Source organism: Chaetura pelagica, unplaced genomic scaffold, assembly GCF_000747805.2.
Source record: "Chaetura pelagica isolate M959 unplaced genomic scaffold, ChaPel_1.0 scaffold11, whole genome shotgun sequence".
In the NCBI taxonomy this organism is placed as follows: Eukaryota; Metazoa; Chordata; class Aves; order Apodiformes; family Apodidae; genus Chaetura; species Chaetura pelagica.
This window is the reverse complement of record NW_009952694.1, coordinates 5,715,116-5,735,018: the sequence shown is the minus strand read 5'-3', so window position 1 is coordinate 5,735,018 and position 19,903 is coordinate 5,715,116. Positions and strand designations below refer to the sequence as shown.

The following is a 19,903-nucleotide window of genomic DNA, read 5'->3' as shown; positions in this document are numbered from 1 at the left end:
TCCTGTCTGCGCTGAGGCCTGAGCCTCCTGCGCTGCGGGGCTGGGGGGATGCTGGGAGATGGGCTGCTGTGAGGTCAGCTCCTCAGGGACCCGCGGGTGACTCCTGGACGGACTCTTGCTTTGCGTGTATCTGTATGTCATTTAGTTGCCTAGATCCTGCTGCTTCTTCACAGTCCCTGGTGACTGTGCTGATGTAAAACCACCCTCCTGCCTGAACCTGAACCTGCTCCCAGGCCTGTAGCAGCCACTGTGGAGCATAGTGAGCAGCCAGCTGAGTGCTCTCACTTGCCACACTGTAATAACAGGCTCTGGTAACCACTGTGCCTGGCTAGTGGTGTGCAGAAAATATTACCTCGGTGCATTGGTGCTTCTGACATTCATGAACTTAGTTACAAAGCTACAGCAAGGAGTGTGGTTCCTGAAGCTCCATTCCTGACACATACAGAAAGCTTTGATGCAAAAGATACTGTAAACACATCCATGGATGTTGCTGACTCCTGTATGTTACTGCCCTGGCTGTTGTAGGGATACAGTAGAGAAGTGATTTGTAGACAACAGAAATTGCTAGTCAACAGTAGGGACTAGTGTTAGTGCAGATTGCATAGCAAAATGTAAATGCTGTGATCTCGTATAGATAGAACTGAAAAGAGTTCTGGTCTTTTTCTACTTTACTCCACCAATATTACTATACCCAAGTGTTACATTAATGGCAGGGGTTTTATTTTTTTTATCACAGATGCCATTCATCAGGTGATCTGTAATTCTTACCAGGACTAGTTCAGTGCCTGTATCTCTGATAAGACTTTCAACTGGAGATGTTGGTCCCTCTCTCTTTATTTTTAATAATTTAATAACAAAATGTTTTTTCTTCTACAACACATTCTTGTGATATATTTTGATCCTCTTAGCTGAGCACTGCTTTCTTACTCAAGCTCTGCAAAGAAACTTACTCCTGGTGGTCATCTACAAGAGTTTTGCTCCATGCACCCTGTCTGCTAACTTCCACAGACTGCACTTCTCAATGTGTTGTGGAGAGCTGATAGTTTCCATAAGGCCTGTTAGCTTGGCTGACTGACTGTGGGGCTGAGTAAGTTAGAATTGCATTCCACAGAGTTGGTAAAGCCATTGCCATCCTGTGCAGTTTCAGTGACTGACTAACAGATCTAGAACTGGGACTGTGACCCTGGAAGAGGCAGGGTAAGTTATTCAGACTGCAACTGTTTTTCTTCAGAGAAGTTTGACTTGCTATACTGAATGGTTGCCTTGCACTGAGTTACAGCAAATGCATAGAGAAATTAGAAGAGTGAGCGAGAAAGGATTTCCATCTGTCTTATGTTGGGTTTGTTTGTTTTTTTAATGGCAGATGCTTTCTTTACCTGTCAAAAGAATGTGCTGCTGGCGAAGAGCGCGCCCACCCAGATAGAAGGTGCCGTTGCTGTGACCAGAGGAAGGTTGGTCCCAGAAGAGCAAGAAGCCCTTCTCCAGCAGTGGCTGGAGGAAGGAGCAGCAGATTTGCCAGCCAGTGAGAGTGCTCCAGCAGTGGGGAAAGGATCAGTTACACTCACGAGTGACTGGTTAGAAGGTTCCGAGCTATTGATGAGTAGGCTTAGTGACCTGAGTTCGGCTCCAGAAGTCATCCAGTGTGCTGGTCAGCAGCTCACAGAGCTGAATGCCTTGGCTTCTTCAGAATTGCAAGATCATGCAGTGACTGAACTGAAAAAAATTCCAGCAAAGGAACCAGTGGCTGTAGCAGGCAGTGCCCCTTGGGCAGCTGTGGTGCCACAGACAGATCACCTGATAGCTGGCTGTGCCACCATTGATGTAGAAGTGCCGAATGAAGACCCAGCTGTGCTGGCCTGGAGTTTAGCATGTGATGCAGGACCAACAGAGCCCCCAGCCTGGCCTGTTCCAGCTACAGTACAATTTTGTCCTCTCCAGACAGAGGTACCCTACCATGGTCAGTAGTAACAGCTCTGAATCTAATGTTTGGTTTGGGATTGGCATTTGTAGGGAATGTGGTCAGGTTATTGTGTCTGGACTTGCTGTCACTAAGACATTGATTGTATGTATCCATGCAGAATTGGCAGAATCTGCTAGTGAAAACTGTAAAGAGAGTTTTTGCTGAGGGAGGGCTGGTCACAGCTAGTAGTCTCTGTGCTATTAGACCATCTGGTCTGAACCTCAATATATGTTCATTTGCCAGGAACGATTCCCAAGTGCTGGTTTTATAATACAAAAAGCACCCAAAAGCAGTCAAGTTTCAGTATGCTTGACTCTGGTCTTCTGTTATGCCATCCCCATTGATAGCTATCCAAAGGCATCCAAAAAAGGCACATGAAAATCAGAGTGAGTGAGAGTTTGATCACTGGTTAGAACACCCTAGCTTAGGGAATGAGAATGGCTGTTTTCTGGGTCCCAGGGGAACAAAAGTATCAGCAGGGTGCCCAGCATGGCTGTAACTTGCCTTTTTGTCTCTTGCATATAGAAATTTTATGGAGAGAGTGGGAGGATCTTTCTGTCCAGCCCTGTGCGCTAGAGCAGGTCTCGAAAAGCACCCCGCTCTTTGAATTTCGAGTCATGTCTTACAACATCCTTGCCCAGGACCTGGTGGAGCAGGGCCTTGATCTCTATCTACACTGTCACCCAGACATTCTGAGCTGGAACTACCGCCTTCCAAACCTTTTGCAGGAGATCCAGCACTGGGATCCTGATGTGAGTATGACTTCCCACATCAGTGTTAGCAGAATTTGAATTTCTTGTTTGATCTAGCAGCATTAAAAATACAGGGGGGGAAGCAAAAAAAAAAAAAAAAAGGGGGTGGGGAGAGATCCTAGGACGATACGACCTGTGTGGTAACTGGACACAGATTCCTCAGAGAGTGTTTGAGGGCTTGTGCCTGTATTCTTTTAGTGTCTATCTTGCTTTGATTGTGTTACTGTAGAAACTAGTCATACTTTAATAGAAGGGTTTAACTTCTTCAAACAGCAGAAGTAGCGGAAGAAGAGATAATGTGTGTCTGGGGAGGAAAGGACCAGGTTTCTAAGGCAGCACAGGATGAGAAGCCTGTATTGAAGAGGACTTCATTACTTTCTCTGTTCCTTGAGGCCTCTTTGTGTGATGAAGGATCTTCTACCTCATCACTGTAAAACTGAATAATAAGCTAATGGGACACAGAAAGTTAGTGCTCTCTTTCTGGAAAGTGCAGGAGAGAGTTGCACTGATGAGATTTCTGGATGCAGGGTTATTATGTGAGTGCACTTTTCTGCTTTCCTCTTTCCCCAAAGCAACGTAACTAGCAAAAATACTGTTGGAGTGAAAAAGGTCTCTGCCTTCCTTCCAGGTTCTGTGTCTCCAGGAGGTGCAAGAGAACCATTACTGGGAGCAGCTGGAACCAACGTTCAAGGAGATGGGTATGTCCTGCTTTTGTGTGTTTGTACCTCCAGCTCATGGGACTGGCCAAGCAGTGCTTCCTGTCTGATGTCTTCAAAGCAGTTGATCTTGAGAGAGCTCTTCCTGGCTGTCAAGTGGCTGCTGGACCTACTTCTGAACTGCCTGCCTAGACCTTTACCCTTTCTTTTCTTATTCATCCTTCTCAGAGTTGACAGATCAGAGTAACATAACTGGGAGGGTCCTAGAAGGACAAGGAGAGAGAAAATACCCTCAATGGTAAACTGTGATTATTTGAACAGAACTGGTTATAATTCTGTACCCAGATGTAGTAGGAACCTCTTCTGCTACCCAGACTTGCTGAACTCCCCAGTTGATGGGGAGAGCCTGAGGTAGTGGCCAGATAAACCTTTTAATAGGTTTTGGTTTCTGTTCAGGCTTTGCATGCGTCTATAAGCGCAGAACTGGGACGAAGACAGACGGCTGTGCAGTGTGCTATAAGCACAGCAGGTTCCAGCTGATCAGCCTCAGCCCCATAGAATACTTCCGGCCTGGCCTGGATGTCCTCAATCGGGATAACGTGGGCTTGGTGCTGCTGTTACAGCCTCTGCTCCCGGAGGGCTTAGAGCTGAAGGCAGTCAGTCCTTTGTGTGTGGCCAACACTCATGTGTTGTTCAATCCCCGGCGGGGAGATATCAAATTGGCCCAGATGGCCTTGCTTCTAGCAGAGATTGACAAGATGGCAAAAACTACTGACGGCAGCTACTGTCCTGTCATCTTGTGTGGAGACCTGAACTCAGTCCCTGATTCTCCACTCTACAAATTCATCCGGAATGGTGAACTTTCCTATCATGGGATGCCAGCCTGGAAGGTAGGTTCCAGCCAGACCTGGGTTTGGGTATCTGTTTACTGCATGCTGCTAGGGAAACGCATGGCTGCATTATTTGTCTCATGAGAAAATAGTCTGACTATTTAATTCAGTTATTCATCAGTCTTCCTCAGTGCCCCCAGCTCTGCTGGGGAAAAGAAATGGACAAATATCTGCATGTTGTTTTCACCACTGCTCGTTTGGTTTCAGGCAGACTAGTGATAATAAACCACTTAATTTCATGTCCTGGTTCTCCCTCGATATGAGGTTTTTTGTGCCTGGGTGACTGGGAGTGTAGGGGAGTACAGAACTTACTGAAATTTGATGGTGGATGTTTGATCTGAAAAAGTTTGAAATGGGGACCTACACTAGAGTCTCTTATGGTTACCCAGTACTGTGTATCCATGATCAAATACATCATTGACTTTCAAGCTAAATCACCAGTTTAGTAATAGATGCCCACAAAGTATCTTGTCAGGTGACTTATAGTTAATTGCATCCATGCTGCACAGCATAAGGTTTATTACATCTGCACCATATTGTGAATGGCTTAGTTCATGCTCTTCTATGAGGGCATTCTCCTGTCTTTCTCTTGGCAAATGTATATATGTACATTGTCTATAGCTTGTGTTCTGCTCTATGTTGCTGATGTTTCTTCTCATGTTTCTGGCCTCCTTACAGGTGTCTGGTCAGGAAGACTTTTCCCAACAGTACTATTCACGGAAACTGCTGGCTCCACTGTGGCCGAGCTCACTGGGTGTAACAGACAGATGCCAGTATGTCACTCTGTGCCAGCCAAAGAAACTTGGTGAGCTCCAGTGCGCACTGAGAACATGAGTTTGCTGAGGATAGACAGTTTGTGGGCCCTGCTGTCTCTCTGATTAGCTTGGACATGTGTTGCATGGGGCACTCAGCAAATATTCTCTTCTTCTATCCATTTCCTTAATATGTGAATTAAATGTTTTTCTGGAGTCTATTGCTGTAGCCCAGTTTCTGCCATGTTCTTTCTCTAGTCAGGAGCTGAATGTTCCCCTTCCAGTAACCATTGCTTTACCTCTTTCATATTCCCAGACTTACACTTCCATGCAGTTTTAAACTATGTTCAGCAGCCACAGCTTTCAGCTGCAGGTGCTTGTGAGAAAGGTTTTGGGCAGTATTTGCACACTAGTATTTTGAAAGTAATTCCTAAGAGTCCAGCTGCAATCACAACTGTTCTCTGCTGTCTTTGGAGAGGCTTAAAAATATGAGCCCAGACTAAGTAGGTTTTGTTGAAATCTTGAATGCACAACTTGTAGTCAGCCTTTTCTCCAGAATTGTTAATTCTTTTTTGGCAGGCATTTCCTCGACAATAGTAAGTCCCTTGAACTTGTTGTGTCTTAGAGGGGACATTCTTAATTTGTTTCATCAAGGTGCTGACCATGACTGTTGCATTAGCTGAGGGGATAGTAGTAACTGTGCTCTGTTTTACTTTTACGCATCTTTTCTGTTCTACATTTAGCTTATTGATTCCCATTCTCATAGAATCAGAATGCTTAGACACAAAAACTTCTCTCAAACTGAAGAGGTCTAAGAGTTCTAAAGACCTGAAGATTATGTACATGCTCCCTGTAGCTGTGACTTTGCTGCAGTTATTTTCTTCTTTTAACTTGTATTTTTCTCTGCAGGCAGACATAAGTACAGCCGGGACTTCCTGCTCCAGTTCCGTTTCTGTGATATTGCCTGTGAACGACCACAGCAGCTGGTCCTCTTGGAAGGTGTGACAGATGCTAAACCAGGTATTGATGGGAGATTTTTTCAGCTTGTGACTCTCCTAGCTTGCTTTTAATGAAAAAATTAGGTGAAGGAAATGGCTGGTGAGAAAAGGAGAAGGCAGAAGGGTGCCTTCTGTGGCTGTGTGGTTACTACTGGATTCCGTGAGACCTCAGAGTACAGTCTAACCACCCTCATACAAACTGGTTGTGTTCCTGGAGATGCACTGAGATTCGGCCTCTTTTGGAGGCTGTTTCTTATAAAGTGAAGTATATATTTGGTTTTTTCTGCCTCAGGATTTTTGGTGGGGGAAAACAAACCTGAAGTTACAATCTCGCAATTGCCATAACACAGATGTCCCTGTATGCTGATACCCAATACACACTGTTTCATCTCTGGGCCTTGTGTCATGGCTGGTTCTGCACTCTCCATTTCTGTTCTGCCTTTCTAGATACCCTTTGAGTAATCTGTAGGCTAAGGCAAATTAACATACTTTGAGAGGAAAGGCTGAAGTACCCTAAGCTTAGATAATACTAAAATGCTTTAAGGACAGAGTCCTTAGCAGCTCACGATACAACTTTTCACTTGTTTGCACTGATCTGTTCTCAGAATGTTCCTGTTAGTCTTAGAGCTGGGGTTTCCTTTGAACGTTTTTCTTCAAGGTGCCTGTGACTGAAATCTATCTGCTCTTTTTGGGCAAAAAGATGTGTCTGGTCTCAGGAGAAGCTTCTCAGACTTGGGATGAGCAGTGTGTTCCAGGATCTAGGTAGGTCTGGCTGGAATCTCTTTGCTCCTTTGCAGACTGCCCTGCACACTCGCCCAAGCCTGCTGCCTTGGTGAAAGACCCTGATCCCCAGCCATTCATCCCAAGGTAATTTGGTGCAACTTCAATGGCTCCACTCTTCAAGCCTGGTCTCATTTTTGTGAGCACTGAAAATCTGACTGAAGTAAAGACTGAAATTAATGTGAAGGTGGAAGACAGTAAGGAGGACTGTCAGGAAGAGCCAGATCCACCCAAGGTTATCCCAGCAGCTGTGTACTGTTCTGTCAACATTATGTTGGTGAGGTCAAAAATGAAGGGTATAGACAGGACTGGGCATTGGAAACAAAGAAAGTTCATAGTACACTTTGTCTTTGGTGTAAGTGGAGTGAAAAATTCTGAAATATTGCCTTTTATGTGTTCACAAAGTAGAAATAGTTTGGCCTGTTGCATGAGCAGGGGAACATGCAACTTCAGCTGTGACTGCAGTATTGAACACTGCATCAGTCTGTTTCTTTCCATGGTAAATGGTGGCTGTTCATGTGCAGGTCTTCAGGTGTTATCCAGCATGGCCTCAACCTGACCTCTGTCTACAGCCACTTCCTGCCACAGAGAGGACGCCCAGAGGTCACGACAATGCCCATGGGGCTTGGAGCCACTGTTGATTATATCTTCTACTCAGCAGAGCCTGTGAAGAATGGGAACAAGGGGGGTAAGTGTGGCAGTGTGGGGCTTATCACTGTGTGATCTCCTGTTGAGAGAGGACTGTGAAGCATGCTGGAGTGCAGCTCGGTGTTGTGCGCTGCATTTTGTTAAGCTGGGGTGGTTCTACAGGTAGTGACTTTCACTGAAATGATACACCAAGCTGAAGAAACATTTGCTCGGGTATCATGAAAAGACACTGTTTATCTTTGCTGTAGAAATACAGAAGCTGCTTATCTTAGATTCACATAGACTTCTGGGAAAGCTAGAACAGAGTGGATTCAGTTCTTTGTGCAAGTATTTTACCTGTCCTTCAGGCAGTGCTGGGTCCTAAGTGACATCAGACTTCTGGTCTGAGTGAGACCATACACTGGCCTTAGAAGGTGGTCACTCTGTTTACCTTACAATGGTATCACCTGTCTGCTACCTGAAGCAGGAGTTATGTTGATGAAAGACTGCATGTAAATGCATCCAGGAAGTATTTCTGAGCTGGTTCAGATCATGTCAGAACCAACTTTGGGGAGGACGTTAGGAATGAAGAGAATAGTTCCTCCTCAGGGGAGAATCTGAAGCTGTTGCTAGGACTTAGTACCATGAAAGGAACTTCACATGTAAACAGCTGCTTGGTGGATTTACTGTATACTTGATTCCTGTTTCTGCAATTATATTAAACCATTGAACAGCAGTATTATAGGATGCACAGTGCTTTCACAGGTCAAAGGTTCATGCAGCGTTTGTGCAGGTCTTTGTTTGTCAGGGAAAGACTAGGAGAGCATTGAGAAGCATTCCTCTGTCAGCATATGGAGTTAATCTATAGCACCAGTCTCTGGCTGATGTTTATTTCCATTTGCTTTGTTAGGTCGCAGGCTGTACCAGGATGGAGCTCTGAAGCTGCTTGGCCGCCTTTCCCTTCTCTCTGAAGATGTCCTGTTGCTGGCAAATGGCTTACCAAATCCTTTTTGTTCATCTGATCATCTCTGTCTGCTGGCTAGTTTTGGCTTGGAGATCTCCAGCCTCAGAGAGGGTTAGTGTTGATTCCTTTTCCCTAAAGAAAAGCTGTTCTGGATACAGCTGTTGAGGATCTGGATTGCACAACCTGCTTGCAAGAAAGCTTCCTTGTCATGCCCTTGAAGTCCCTTTCTCCCCTCACACTCTCACAAAAAGCAGGGATTGGGAGTTGGAGCATGTTTTGCATTGGTATTTTTTGGTCTCTGCAAACCTGAGCTGTGTTTCCAATGGGCTTCTATTTATATTCAGGCATTACCATCTCTTAAAGGGATCCTTGTTCCACTGCTTTGTTTAGTAGATGTTTTAGTGCTGTGGGAATCAGTGTAACTCCCATGTTTATCTGCCCCTGTGTGAGATCGTCAAGGAGCAGAGGATGTACACACCAATATTATTTTACACCAAAACAACAGTTCTTTTAATTTCTCAGTGATAGTTTATGAATATGGGTCCTTCCAGGACTAGTTGTCATGTTGCCTTTGGGAGTGTTGGCTCTGCTAACTGCTTGGAAATGGCTTTTACTTAATAAAGGCTGCCTTGCTGGCAGAAAGGTTTGTGTAGTTGAACAGTCTACAAGAAGTTGCCTGCTGTGACTAAAATACACTAGGGAATGGGATTGCCAGGAATGGAGCCAGGGGTTCATTCTACAGAGCCACCTGCAGGAACTCTGGAGCTGCAGCAAAAGCCTAGAGGCCTTGGGGATGGCTCCCTTCCTTCATAGCAGTCTCAAAATGGTACGTAGTTTGGCAATTGTAGGAAAAATATTTATGATCCTCCCAGTGAATATCAGGTGGAAAAAATAGTCCTGTAAGGAGTGACAGCCCAAGGAGGCTATAACTCTGGAAGGTCCTAAAAAAAAATGGAAGGCATGGGAGAGGCTGCAAAGCCATCAGATGGAAGTGCTGATAGTTGTCACTTGCCTTACTCTTTGTGCCCTCCCTATTCCATTCAGCCTGCCAGGAGTCAGATAGCCCCTGTAGCATCCTCCTGCACCAGACTGAAGTTCATGCCACTGCCTTCTGCAGCCAGCTCTCTTTAGGTAGATAGGATCTGTAGGACTGACTCCTGTCTCCTGACAGGCACTGGGCGGGAAGGGAAGGCTGTGTAACATGGAGCTGGAGTGTCAGTCCCTTGGATCTCCATGTACCTTGGTGTCCTACCAGTGCTTTTGTCAGCAGTGGCTTGGCCAATATAAAACCAGTAGAACTGCATCCGCTGCTAGGGCATATTCCCCAGTTCAGCCTGACATTTAATGCTCCATTTTTTTTTTCAAGAGAGATGAGAGAAATATTGGCAGAAACATCAATGTTCTGTTCACAAATGAGACAGGGAAATGTCATTCTACCTCACATTCTCGTGGGCAGCTACAAGAAGACTTGAAATATTGTTCTCTATTACTGAGTTATATTGAGGGACTTTCATATTTTTAGTATTACTTGCTTTATTGAAAAAAAATTCTAATCTAAGAAAAAACTATGAAGTAACTCTTGCCTTGTGCTCCTCTCAGCTGAACCCTCTGAGAGCTTGCTCAGAAAGACTTTGCTGCTGGATGTGAAAGAAGAGAGAACAAATTAGCTGCACTAGACATTAGTAACAGGGGTTGAAGAAATGGAACAAGTGCACCTAGCTGTTGTCTCCCAGCACATTCCTAGATCCAATAGGTGGGTTTTACGTGGCTTGTCTTGCAAAATGGTTTGCATTCAGGAACCTTTCCCCTCCTCCCAAAGAAAGCAAGTGCTGCTGATCTTTTACTTCTGTAACCTGTACAGAGATCTGGTGTGTGTGTGTGGGTTGTGTTCTGTGCCCATATGCTTGTGTAAGGACTGCATACTCCCTTTTTGCCCCTGCCAGATGGTGTGGTGTTTGCCTGGTGGTGTGCATGGCTTTTGCTACCCCAGGTGGCATGACATGTAGAAGTCTATACAAAGTGAACAGCAATCTGGGGCTGAATAAGCTTGCAGGTTTTTTTTCCCTTAGTTTCCCAGGTGATGGTTCTGGAGTGGCACTGGTGTTTATACATGGGGAGGGATGCAGAGCTGTGTATTTCTGTATCTCTGTTTATCTGCCAGTTGCACTAATTTCTGCAAGTACTCTTATTCTGGTTTTGTAAGTGGTTGTATTTGGAAAGGGAGAGGAGGAAAGGGAAATGGGTGAACTGAGAGCTTAATTTTCTGCCAGGCTTGAAAAGAGGTTGCTAGAAAGCAGCCTGGTTGGAGGTAACTCCCACCAGCTGCTAACATTTTAATAAGAAACTTGGAAGACACTAATGGTTTAGAAACAACCAACCCAAACAAAATAAAAACTGTGACACATAGTATTGCCACCGGGTACCTTGTCTGTCAGCTTCCATTGCAAGTGCCTTGGTGTGATGGTCAGTGGATGAGGGCGGCAGTTTGTGTGAAAGCTGCCCTCCTGCCTCGCCGGGTGAGACCTATGGGTGTGCACACTACACTGATGGATGAACTGGTTACCCCTGCACTGGCCCGAGCACCCTGCCAATCCTGTCATGTAGTTGGGACTTAGGAGCCGTGCTTCAGCATCACAAGTGCTTCTTCCATTTTATTTAAGCCAAAGACTAGACATTCCTTTTGGGTAACTTGCATGAAGGCATTTCTTTGGGAGGTTTTAAGGATCCAGCTATATTTTGTTTGAAACTCTAATGTTCCACAGGTCAAGCTAATGATTTCTCTTTCGATACATGAAACAGCATAGCACGAACTTGGAATGGTTAAGTTGTTGAGCACTGAATATGGATACATGTGCTGAGAAAGCCAGGGACATTGCCTGCAAGTCCTCTGGTTATTCTTTCTGAAGGTTAGAAAGCTCCCAGAGGGACCTGCAGCTCCCATAGCCGCAGCTCACACATGCTTCCTTGGGCATTCATAGGTGAAAACTACTGCAGAAATACAAGACCATTGCTAGTGACTGCATACAGACACACAAAGACAGAAGTGAAGAGTTCATCACTGTGGTTGTTTTGACCATTGACCCTGAAGCTCTGATACAGACCACTGCAGAGCTGGCCTATTTCAGGAAAGAAAAATACCTATGTTCTAGAGTACTTTGGAGTTAACGTCAAATGGATCTGGAGACCTGTGAATGCCTCTAGCTGTGGAGGACTGCAGGAGAAGTTTTGAGGCGGGGTAGGTGGAAAGAGGCCCTACTTCTAAAATAGCAACTAGTATAGTTGTAGGGAGAAAATGTGTTCTGTGGTTCTTTAAGAGTAGCACATAGTGATATAATAAGAAGCTGTGGTAATGAGCAAGTCATGGTGGTATGCAGAACTTAAGATTCCAGATGTAGCTCTTAACACTGTTTCCTGACAGCTTTCTGAGGAATTGCAGAGGGATTGGTGATGGTTATGGAGGTGGAACAACAGGAATATCTGCTATACTCAGAAAGCGAAGGTATCATAGAGGTAAGATCATCTACATCATCTTAGTTGTGATGTAGCCCTTAGGGAGCCTGGTGCTTAGGGGAAGGGATGCTAGAGACTACTGGCAGTGTGTATACGTACACTGTTTCCTAGGCTGCAGTAGCCTGCAGCTGTAGAGGCAAACATGTATTTGACAAAGTATCTTTGCTCAACAACAGCTTAGATTGCACTACAGCTGCTAGGCTGTATTTAGTTATGCTATTTAGATAGACCTTGAATTTCCTTCATGTTCTCAGAGTTTTAAATTCAGCATTTCAGTAGGATGCCCCTTATAATCAGTTTTCCCAATTACATGGGATGGAGGAGTGGTAAACAATGTAATTGCTCCAGCTTCTTTCCTTTTCTCAATAAATGAGACTCGGCTGCTGCTTGAGGTCTTCTTTCTCCATGCCTCTTCCTTATGAGATACCCATCCAGCAGCTGTTTTCCCATGACTGCCGTATCCAGTTATCTTTCTGAGTTGCTAGTGTTTATTTTTTTCTGCAGCTGTATTTCTTCAGTTAAAAGGTATGGGTAGAATTATTTAGGTCTAAGTCTTACTATAAACTGTCAGGCCATAAGATAGCAGGTTTCCTCACTTCTTAAGAGTCCTTTGATAGGCATGGGTGCTCTGAAATGAACACTGAAATGGGAAAAGCTCTTGTTTTATATATATGTGTATGTGTATATATAAAGTTTATCATTAGTTCCCTTCACCACCTGTGAAGGCTTGACCTTAGTTCCTCTTCTCTGAGGAGTATTTTACAGGCTCTAAGAACAGTTCAGCATACCTGAGAGAATCTCTCTTAGAGCCAATCAAGATGTGTGTCCTGCTTCTAATAATATTTGAGAGTGGTGCTGGCAGATGGGTTTGATGTTTCCACGGTGCAGTTTCTCCTCCCACAGCCACCACCTCACTGGTGAACATTTATTGGATGTCCAGACATATCCATGGTTCATCCAGATGAAGCCTTTTGTGGCTCATTAAAGGAAGAGCACACAAGTCTAAGTGGGATACCATCTCCTTTCAATTGGCTTCCTCTCCTGCAGGGTGATTGAATAGCTGGCTCTGACCTGCTCCTTACCAGGCTGTAGCTCCCTGACCTGTAGGGCTTTCCACAGCAGTCACACTGAAATGCTCAAGCTGTGTGATCACTGCCATAAATGTGATCACTGCTGCATCGTGTTGTGAAGTGTGATACTGAGCTTCTGTAGAGAACTCTCCTGCCAGACAACTGATGGCATGCCTCAAGCACCTTCCTTTTGTCAGCTGTGCAAGTTTGGCATCTCCTGTCAAGGCAAGTTATCCTCCAACTTCCACTGAAAATGTCATTCTAGTCTTGAAGCTCTTTTCCTTTATTTTAAAGTGTATTAATTTTATTTCAGATCTAGACTGCATTCTTGTGCTCTAAGGGAATAAGAAAGCTGTATAATAAAGCTGGATTTTTTCCCCCCACTTTGGTCAGACAAACATAGCAGCTTTCAAGGTGCTGAGGTGGCAGATGGGAGAAGGACTAGACTAGACGTCGGCATGTGCTACAACAGAAGATGCATTTGTTGCATCCAGTCTTTTATACACAAAAAAGACTTAATGCATCAGCAATGTTCTTCAGTTTTTTAGTCTCTTCTTTCTGGATGGAAAGCCTTCTACAGCAGTTTTATTTGATTCAGTTACTGGTCACTTTTGGGAGCAGCTGAACTGGGGGTAGGTGAATGCAATAGTTATCCTTAAACTATTCCTCTCCTTCCTCTCCCAGAGTGAGGTTGGAGATAGGATGGCAGTTGCTCCGCTAAAGTAGAAATATAATCTAGGAAAGCCAAGTCAGCTGAGTTAACTGAAGTCTGCAATGGCCTGCTATGCACAGCATGTCACATGCCTTTGCCTTCCATAATTCTGCAGTCTCTGCATGAATGGTGCTCTCTGGGGCTCAGTCTCACTCTCTCACTAACAAATTTCTATATGCTTTCAGGTATGCGAGAGCCTTAATTTCTTCAGCCTCGGGCTTCTCAGCTTAGTTGGCTGGGTTTCTTTGTCCTAATTTGTTTTTAATTACTGCTTTGCTGAGTTGTGTATGCTTTCCACAATAAAGGTTTTTCACTAGGGTCCAAGTAGTGTAATCTCTAACTGATAGAAAAACCTAGAACTGCAGGAACTAATTAGCAGAGGGAAATCCTGATTTAAGAGGGTACAGAAGGTCTTAACCATCTATGGGGGTTAAGGAGTTAAACTAATTTTTAGCAAAATCTGTAACATGGGACAAAGGCCATTTTTAAGCAAGCATCTAAGTAGAGGTTTATAGAAGTCAGGGCATTTTAGACTTTTTTTTTTTTCTGTTATTATTCTTTAAGTATTTAATAGGGTAGCAAGAAGGCCTTGACTGGTGCTGAAGTCTGTTGTCAACTGCTGGGATTGAGCACAGGCCCTGCAGGCTTATGAAGTAGCTACTTTCTTTTGTGTCTTTATACCACTTACTAGGTGCTGGGCAATTACTTCCCCCGAGGGTATATAACTCAGCTAAGAGGGACTAGTGCATGTGCCATTCTTTTTGGAGTAACTGGTTAGGGGATGTTTATTCCTTTCCACTACATGCTGTAGGCTTGCCTACATCCTGGCCCTGGTCCCAGCTATTACTCATTTCCCTAGAGAGAAGGGATATGTTATGCTTGAAAGATGATAGCCTGAATAAAGCTGGATCCCCCTTGCTGGAGAAATGCACTGCATCTTGCAGCTGACTGTCCTTTATTAACCCAGCATTTGTCTTGAGAAGTCCTGGTGAGGTCAGTAGTCTGGAAGGCTGCTAAACTGCAGAGCTTAAACAGAATTGCTTTTCAAGTCAGGAAGGGAGACTGGCTCACACATTGCAGACTAGACCAGTGCAAACAGAGGCTTGTGTTAACCCCTGCAGTATTTCAAGACCAAAATTTCTGTTGCTGCATCCACTTTTTTTTCCCCCATCCAGCTTGGTGGGTGGCAGTTCAAAATGAAAATCTGAGTTTTAGCCTTTGCAAGACAGCACATACATACTTCTTACTCTCTGGCAGCTGCCTATGTGTGTACTCATGTGTGTACTCACTTGTTCAGATGATTGAAGGGGAATAAGGGTTCTTCCATGTCCATAGTGTTGCAAATACAGGGTGCTTATACATCATCTGTCTGATACCATCACTCAGGATTGTGCCTTTGGCTTCTCAGCTGACTTACAATGGGAAGGTTTAAATTGGAAAGAAAGACAGTACAGACATCTTGTTTTCTCTGCACAAGTTGAGACCAGTACAGAGGGAATTTTATTCTCTGAGTGTCAAAGGAAGCAGGAAGAAGTATCAACATGAGGGCTATGGGAAATGTAGTAAGAACTAAATCTAAATACAGGTTCTGCATTGGCTACATAAGAACACAGAACCACACTGATAATTACAAAAAGACACACATGATATTGTTCTTAAAGAAAGAAACCTTCAATTTCTTAGTTCTGAGCTGTACCAGTGATAAAGATGTAAATGGTTGTGGAGCACCCTTTCAGTGCTAGAGTAGAATACTGATGTGCATGGAGGGGGACCACTCTGGTCCCACTAGCACCATCTCAGCCCTGACCTGGAAGGAAACTCTGCTCTGCAGAGATTAGAGGGGATTCAGTAGCCTTCTGGGCATAAGTTGAGTTGCTCTTGAGCAGAGGGCCGGGGCACCACTGAAGGAGAGTGGTTGTGACACAAGTAAACACCTGCTCAGAAAACGGACAAAAATACTAAATTCCCTAAGGAGTTCAGCTTGGCTGTAGAGGGACCATCTCCACCTTGCTCTGACAGAGCAAACACCAAGCCAGAATAGCACTTGCTTTATTAGCTTAAGCTGCAAATCCTTAATGCAGGTCTAAATGGTCACAGGACAACAGTGCAAGACCACTGGAATATGTGGTGTTATTTTAGCCAGACTTGCACACGTAGTATGTGTGCGACATGGGGCATGTCCTGCTTAGATCTAGTGTCTGATCATGATTTGGGCCACTTGAAATACTTCACTTAAAAGGAGCAAGTGGCAAAAGCAACCACCTGAAGTGATTAGTGAGAGCCACTGGAGCAAGGTCAAGGCCATCTAATCCAGACTCTTGCCCTTTGGCAACAGGAATATTCTTCTATTCAACAGGAACATTCTTCTATTCATTATGGTTTCTTAAACTCTGCAGTTTTAAGGACAGTCATGTTTCAATCTCCACAACACCACATGTGAGCCTGCCTTAAGGGGCAGGCACCTGATTAAGGCTTTCACCTGAAATACTTTAAAAAAAAAAAAAAAGTTCACGTTAAACAGCTCTGATAACAGCAATACAGCTACTGCATCAACAGAAACTATGTTTCTATCACGGTTCTGAAATCATGTATTCTAGTAGATCTAGAAGATCATATCCTGTACTGACCCACACAAGGCTAAAATAATCAGCTGAAAAAAAGCACTCCACTCCCAGCTAAAACACTTGCTAACATACCTTGAGTTCCTAAATACTCATTTAGTTTATCATATCAGAGTTTAAAAGAAAGGCTAGTGTGTCACAGGGTGATGGACACCCAACCCTGCTCTTTAGGATATTGTTTGTATCAGAGTGACACTGTAGCAGAAAGTTTTGAAGCTAATCCATTAAAAAAATTGCAGTTGACCAGGTATCAAGGGACTTTTACATAAAAGTATGAAGAGGAAATCTTATTTCAAGGTTTGCATTTCATTTAAAATAGTTCTGCTAGTAGTAAGTAAGCATTTGTTCAGGTCTTTCAAAGCTCACCTATACTTCACATAACACATAGGCAGTGTCTATCCATTTTTAGTTTATGGATGCAGTTCCTTTCCACAGAATTCAGAAGGACTTGTACTGCAGAACAGACATGAGACCGACTGGGCAGTGAAATTTACACTGCAGAGCTGCAAGAGCAATCATACTAATATTTAACATTAAATAATTAACACGACTCCTCAAGATGCATCTTTTTCGTTCTGCAGGCACTGAAGAGTGTAAGTTACAGTCTAGTTCCTTATTTTAATTCCTTCTCTGTAGTTCTAGAGACTGCAAACGTGAAAAAGACTACTTCCTAGCTTTTTTTCCCTTTTGGTTAAAGGCAGGCAGGCCAGAAGCCAGAGCATATGGATGAGAGAGGAAAGATGTGGAAGTGCAAAAGTTCATCTTTCATTGTGCCCTCAGGTTTTTTATGGCATACAACTGGATTGTACTAATCCTCTTTGTCACAGGGGGATGCTGTCTTGTTTGTTAGCAAGGAAGCTAAGCTTTGTATTGAAGTGATTCATCTTGATGGTTGAAGGGAGAAAGAGCAAGAATGGGATAATTGTTTGGTCATTTTCCAGTTTCTTGCACCATCTGCTAAACTGGAAATACAGAAAGAGTAGCAGGCAGGAAATCTAGCACACAGAAAAAAATAGTAGAAGGCTTGAAATAGTGATTCTGTGATAGGAACTCAAGTAGAGGGTTCGTGTCTGCTCCTGTGTCCATCTTGAGAAGTCATCAACACGAGACATGTAAGAATTAAATGCCTCCTAATGTAGATAATTGTGCAACTGTATCTTGAAAAAGGATATTCTTGTCTGGCTACAGCTGAGATCTTGAATGATACCTGCCATTCATTCCTTAAATATCCACTTCCTTTGGTTTTCTAAGCTATTGGCCTCTTGTTACATCCTGCAGGAAAGCACTTAATTACCATGTCAAACAAAGCATTTTAAGTCATTCTACCCCGGTGATCCAGCACTGCTGAGCATCCCTTTTACCCTGCTCTAAAGAAAGCAGCTTGCAACTGATCCCTCACTTGCCCCATCTGTTTGAAGTCTTCCTCCCCACAACACATTTCCACTTCTTTCCACCTAAAAATCCTCAAGTCTGTCCAGGTATTGAATGTGCTCTGTATGAAACTACTAACAATTATTCTTAAGAGCTTTCCAGTTACTCTGAATTAACTAACAAACTAATCATAATGTTTGCATAGCAAACATTATGCAAAGGCAGTTTGTGGCTTCCAGGTGACCCATATTATTTATATGTAACTGTGGTACCTTTACAGCTAACATAATTGTTAGCATCCAGACACTAAATATGTTAATTTACAGCCCCACAAAACTGAGCAGAGCTGCTTGGCTTGCTACTGCTGTCTAATTTCAAATGGTTGCATGTGGCTGGAGAGCAAGGGAAGGGACAGGTGTTGCACTGCACTGTGGAAACTGGCATCCTCTTCTGGATCCACCTTATCTTGGATCAGCAGCAACTTCTGCCACCCCCTACAGATTGTCCTCCTGGTTGTACAGCATAGCAGAAAAGTACAGACTACAAAGAGCTTGGAAGGAGAGACTGCTCTGGTATGGATATAGTGCCTTGTAAGCTACATCACAGTTAAGGATGTACAATTAGGAACCTATAAGGCCCGAGTTAAATCACTTGTGGGTGGTGCCTCAAGGATTAACAGTGCTGTAACACTACAGATGAGCTGATTTGTTTGGGGATAAGAACCTATTCTCTGCCACCAAAATAGCACTGCTTATATGAGGGTATGGCACAGCAATACTGCAACAAAAAAACCTGGTAGAGATAAGCTCCATCATGTTTCTAACAAGCTCACAGGAAAGAATAAACCAAATTCTAACAAAATTAAGGATGCGGTATTTTAGAAGGTTTAGCTCCTTGTCCGTGCTGTGATAAAACAAGTCTCAGTTTCTCTCAAGGATATTCCCACTCCACAATTTTTGCATCCCCTAGATACATGCATCCAGATCACTTCAAGGCCATACTGTTCTGACTTCTGGCAACCTCACATTCCAGGTTTCTGACAAGCGTCACACTGCTTAACCACTAGTACAACTCTCCTCTGAGAGAGGTGCAGGAACAGCGAAGGCTTTAAGGCCAGCCTGGCCCTTTGGGGAAGCCTAGCGTGAGAGGTGCTGTGAAATCTGGCAGCTATCTGAAGGGCCAGACACAAGCACAGCTCTGGCACAAGGCTGGAGAACTACTTTCAAGAGGCTTCACGCTGAGCCGTCAGGAAAGCAGCTGCACTCTACTCGTGCAGGGCTTCCCACCAACAGGTGTCTGTAACTCTAGCACTAAACTACAGTAAGGAGGGAACAAAACCCTTGTGGAAAGTAAAAACGCTTGAAAAACCTGTTCACATAATTAAATCCTTCTTTAACAATTTACTCTTAAAACTCATACCTAAGTGACTGAAGTGCCTTCTGCAAGCTTTCACAGTAGCAGTCACTAGATGTTAATGGATAGAAGGCTGATGAAGAGATGACTCAAGTTCAGGCTTCCCGCCAGCCCCTGCCTACCCCTACCTCCACTACTGGGAGAACTGAGGTCTCTGTGCCTGTTTTCATGTGGACATGGCACAGGTACATCTGGACCCACTCAACCACAAAATGACTTACAGCAACAGCTCCCCGTCTTTGCAGTGGGTAAAGAGGATCATTATCCCACTGTCTACCCCTCAGAGACAATGAAAGACAATTCAGCCCTGTCTCTTACAAGGGCAATGTTAAACAAAGTGTTCATAATGACAAAACCAGGAGTTTTTGCACAAGATGTGGGGGCCATCTCATTTCGGCATCACTTCTCCCTCAGACTTTCAGGCCTTGCATGAGTTAAGACTTGTACAGACAGGGAAGAAGTACTGTTGACAAGATGCTTCATCTACTTGCTGTCAACACAAAAAAATTGATAGCAAGTCTGCTGACTCCACTGACTTCATATTCTTCCTGCAGCAAACTCCCACCAACATACAGATTATTTTTTTTTTTAAAATACTTGTTTCAGTGAATTAAGATGGACACCTCTCCCAGAAACAGGCAAGTGAATCCTCTGGGACCCATGAGATCCAGGTCTGGGACTAGCCCACTAGGAAGTACTTGGCAAGATCAGCACTCTTTTCTGCTCCCACTCCCCTGTCCCCTTTGCCAGAATCACTGCAGGTGGATCCAGCTCCCAGTTGTGGCCCCAAAAGTCTGTGAAGCCAGTCACACAAGGCACAGCTCTCT

General features: G+C 44.1%; 1 protein-coding gene across 1 annotated transcript; it reads left to right on the top strand.

The window, feature by feature from the left end:
- The first annotated feature begins 1,356 nt into the window (after positions 1 to 1,356).
- ANGEL1 (angel homolog 1 (Drosophila)) lies at positions 1,357 to 8,576 on the top strand. The gene is made up of 9 exons (XM_009993968.1): positions 1,357 to 1,957; positions 2,486 to 2,712; positions 3,341 to 3,410; positions 3,825 to 4,258; positions 4,937 to 5,063; positions 5,920 to 6,030; positions 6,806 to 6,875; positions 7,361 to 7,476; positions 8,326 to 8,576. Exons 1-9 carry the CDS (start codon positions 1,357 to 1,359, stop codon positions 8,493 to 8,495), a joined length of 1,926 nt encoding a protein of 641 aa, XP_009992270.1. The 3' UTR covers positions 8,496 to 8,576.
- The last annotated feature ends 11,327 nt before the right edge of the window (positions 8,577 to 19,903 follow it).